Source organism: Bison bison, unplaced genomic scaffold (genome assembly GCF_000754665.1).
Source record: "Bison bison bison isolate TAMUID 2011002044 unplaced genomic scaffold, Bison_UMD1.0 scf7180017864064, whole genome shotgun sequence".
In the NCBI taxonomy this organism is placed as follows: Eukaryota; Metazoa; Chordata; class Mammalia; order Artiodactyla; family Bovidae; genus Bison; species Bison bison.
This window is the reverse complement of record NW_011494636.1, coordinates 4,989,420-4,993,470: the sequence shown is the minus strand read 5'-3', so window position 1 is coordinate 4,993,470 and position 4,051 is coordinate 4,989,420. Positions and strand designations below refer to the sequence as shown.

General features: G+C 37.5%; 1 protein-coding gene across 1 annotated transcript in view; it reads right to left on the bottom strand.

Annotated features, from left to right (window-relative positions):
• MROH9 (maestro heat-like repeat family member 9) overlaps positions 1-1,927 on the bottom strand; it is a 100,223-nt gene extending 98,296 nt beyond the window's left edge. The window contains exon 1 of the mRNA XM_010836725.1: positions 1,873-1,927. Coding sequence (XP_010835027.1) covers positions 1,873-1,927 — 55 coding nt within the window. The remainder of the gene's footprint in view (positions 1-1,872) is intronic.
• Positions 1,928-4,051: the final 2,124 nt, after the last annotated feature.

Genomic DNA, 4,051 nt, shown 5'->3' with positions numbered 1-4,051 from the left:
TCCTTAAAAAACTGGAAATAGAACTGCCCTATGATCCAGCAATCCCACTGCTGGGCATACACACTGAGGAAACCAGAAGGGAAAGAGACACGTGTACCCCAATGTTCATCGCAGCACTGTTTATAATAGCCAGGACATGGAAGCAACCTAGATGTCCATCAGCAGATGAATGGATAAGAAAGCTGTGGTACATATACACAATGGAGTATTACTCAGCCATTAAAAAGAATACATTTGAATCAGTTCTAATGAGGTGGATGAAACTGGAGCCTATTATACAGAGTGAAGTAAGCCAGAAGGAAAAACACCAATACAGTATACTAACGCATATATATGGAATTTAGAAAGATGGTAACAATAACTCTGTGTACGAGACAGCAAAAGAGACAGTGATGTATAGAACAGTCTTATGGACTCTGTGGGAGAGGGAGAGGGTGGGAAGATCTGGGAGAATGGCATTGAAACATGTAAAATATCATGTATGAGACGAGATGCCAGTCCAGGTTCTATGCATGATACTGGATGCTTGGGGCTAGTGCACTGGGACGACCCAGAGGGATGGTATGGGGAGGGAGGAGGGAGGAGGGTTCAGGGTGGGGAACACATGTATACCTGTGGTGGATTCATTTTGATATTTGGCAAAACTAATACAATTATGTAAAGTTTAAAAATAAAATAAAATTTTAAAAAATGAAAAAAAAAGAAGAAGATAGGAAAAGAACTAATTAAATTTAAACTTTATACTTAAAAAGCTGAATATATATATTTTTAAGGTCAATAAAATCAAGATGTCTGCCCTTTCTATTTCTATGCAATATTAACTTAAGAGCCCTAGCGAGTGTATGAAGACAATAAATAATAAATATTGGAAAGAAAAAAAAATAGCATAGAGTTTTCATGTACCCCTCACCTTATTTCCCCTAATGTTATCATCTTACATAACCATGGCACATCTGTAAAAACTGAAAAGTTAATAAAAGTACAACTTTATTAACTAAACTGTAGACTTTGTCTACTAAAGTCCTTTTCCTGTTCCAGGATTCAATTCAGGATCCCACATTGCATTTAATAGTTATTTCTCCTTTATTTCCTCTATTTTGTGATTATTTTGTAATCTTTCCTTGTTCATGAATTTGACTATTTTGGAAGGTACCTGGTCAGATGTTTTGGAATGCCCCTCAAGTTTGCATTTATCTGATATTTTATCAACATTTCATTGGAGATATAGGTTTTTTTTCTTTTTTTTTTCTTTGGAAAATATCACAGAAGTGAAGTGTTCTTCTTATCAGAAAGTATCAGATTTTGAGTTTATTCACTAGCTGTACTGTTTTTCCTTTATCAAATTCAAGGATGCAGCTTCATCTTTATGTATGCCTTCTTTCCTCCATCTTCCTTGGATTTACTGTGAGGTTCTTTTTCTAACTTCTTGTGGATTCTTGATTCAATTATTTCCATCCTTCCTAGTTTATAATTCTAAGTATGTAAAGCTTTGGATTTTTCTCTGCATGCTCTTTCAGCTGTATGTTATAGATTCTAATATGTAGGGCTATCAAGATTCTGTAACTTCTGTATTAATTTCTCTTTAACCTAAGAGTTGTTTAAATAGAATATCTTATATGGCAAATGATAGGAACTTTTTGTTTCCTAAATTTATTACTAACTTATTTTTTTTTTTTTTTGCATTGTGATCAGAGAATATTTCTGCTGTTTCTACATTTTGGAATTTATACAGAAATTTCTAGCTTAACATATGGTTATCTTTTATGAGTATTCCTTTTTGTGGGCACTAGGGAAAAAAAGATACATTCTTTGCATTCAGGGCTAGAGATTGAAGTTTCTCTGTCTCGTCCACACACGTATATACACACTTACCTTTGTCTTCAACATAGCCTAAATTCTTACTTGCTTTAATAATCCTTGAGGACATGCCGACAGAAGTGACTTAAAGCCTTCTGCTACTAATGCTGTAAAAGAGTATTTTGTATTAGTACATAAACCAGTATGTGTTCCTAGAGCTTTGTCTTGCTTTATAAATTTTGATACTACTATGTTATATGGTATTTCAGTTCAGTTCAGTTGCTCAGTTGTGTCCGACTCTTTGTGACCTCATGAACTGCAGCACGCCAAGCTTCCCTGTCCATCACCAACTCCCAGAGTCCACCCAAACCCATGTCCATTGAGTCAGTGATGCGATGCAACCATCTCATCCTCTGTCGTCCCTTTCTCTTCCTGCCCTCAATCTTTCCCAGCATCATGGTCTTCTCAAATGAGTCAGCTCTTTGCATCAGGTGGCCACAGTATTGGAGTTTCAGCTTCAACATCAGTCCTCCCACTGAACACCCAGGACTGATCTCCTTTAGGATGGACTGGTTGGATCTCCTTGCAGTCCAAGAGACTCTCAAGACTCTTCTCCAACACCACAGTCCAAAAGCATCAGTTCTTCAGTGCTCAGCTTTCTTTATAGTCCAACTCTCACATCCATACGTGACCACTGGAAAAACCATAACCTTGACTAGACGGACTTTTGTTGACAAAGTAATATCTCTGCTTTTGAATATGCTGTCTAGATTGGTCATAACTTTCCAAGGAGTAAGCATCTTTTAATTTCATGGCTGCAATCACCATCTGCAGTGATTTTGGAGCCCAGAAAAATAGTCAGCCACTGTTTCCACTGTTTCCCCATCTATTTGCCATGAAGTCATGGGACCGGATGCCATGATCTTAGTCTTCTGAATGTTGAGCTTTAAGCCAACTTTTTCCCTCTCCTCTTTGACTTTCATCAAGAAGCTCTTTAGTTCTTCTTCATTTTCTGCCATAAAGGTGGTGTCATAAGGGTGCTTATCTGAGGTTATTGATATTTCTCCCATCAATTTAGATCATTTTAATTTTCAATTGCTGTGTAACAAGTTACCACAAATGTAATAATAATAATAAACACCCATTTATTATTTCACATTTTCTGCTGGTCAAGGTCAGGCAGTGCTTAGGGTCTCACATGGCTAGAATCAAGGTGTCAGTATGAACTTCCATCTCACTTGAGATTCAGGATCTTCTTCCAAGGTCATTAAGTTGTTGGCAGAGTTCAATTCCTTGAGGCTGAAAGACTGAAGATCCTTCCCTCTTGCTGGCTGTGTCTGAGGGCATTTTTCAGCTTCTAGAAACTGTCTGAAGTTTGTGTACTTTGTGTACTTTGCCCCATTTTTGAGTTATTTTGCTTTTTAAATGTTTCTAGTAGGTAGAATATTGCTGGGTTTCATGTAACTTTAACCAGATTCCTTTCTCTGTGATGCAAAAGTAGGAAGTCAAGAGATCCCTGGAATAACAGGCAAATTTGGTCTTGGAGTACAGAATGAAGCATGGCAAAGGCTAATAGAGTTTTCCCAAGAGAATGCATTGGTCATAGCAAACACCCTCTTCCAACAACACAAGAGAAGATTCTACACACGGACATCACCAGATAGTCAACACTGAAATCAGACTGACTATATTATTTGCAGCCAAAGATGGAGAAGCTTTATACAGTCAGCAAAAACAAGACCAGGAGCTGACTGTGGCTCAGATCATGAACTCCTTATTGCCAAATTCAGACTTAAATTGAAGAAAGTAGGAAAACCACTAGACCATTCAGGTATGACCTAAATCAAATCCCTTATGACTATATAGTGGAAGTGACAAATAGATTCAAGAGATTGGATCTGATAGACAGAGTACCTGAAGAACTATGGACGGAGGTTTGTGACACTGTACAGGAGGCAATGATCAAGACCATTCTGAAGAAAAAGACATGCAAAAAGGTAAAGTGTTTGTCTGAGGAGGCCTTACAAATAGCTGTGAAAACAAGAGAAGTGAAAGTCAAAGGAGAAAAGGAAAGATATACCCATTTGAATGCAGAGTTCGAAAGAATAACAAGGAGAGATAAGAAAGCCTGCCTCAGTGATCAATGCAAAGAAATAGAGGAAAACAATAGAATGGGAAAGACTAGAGATCTCGTCAAGAAAATTAGAGATACCAAGGGAACATTTCATGCAAAGATGGGCACAATAAAGGACAG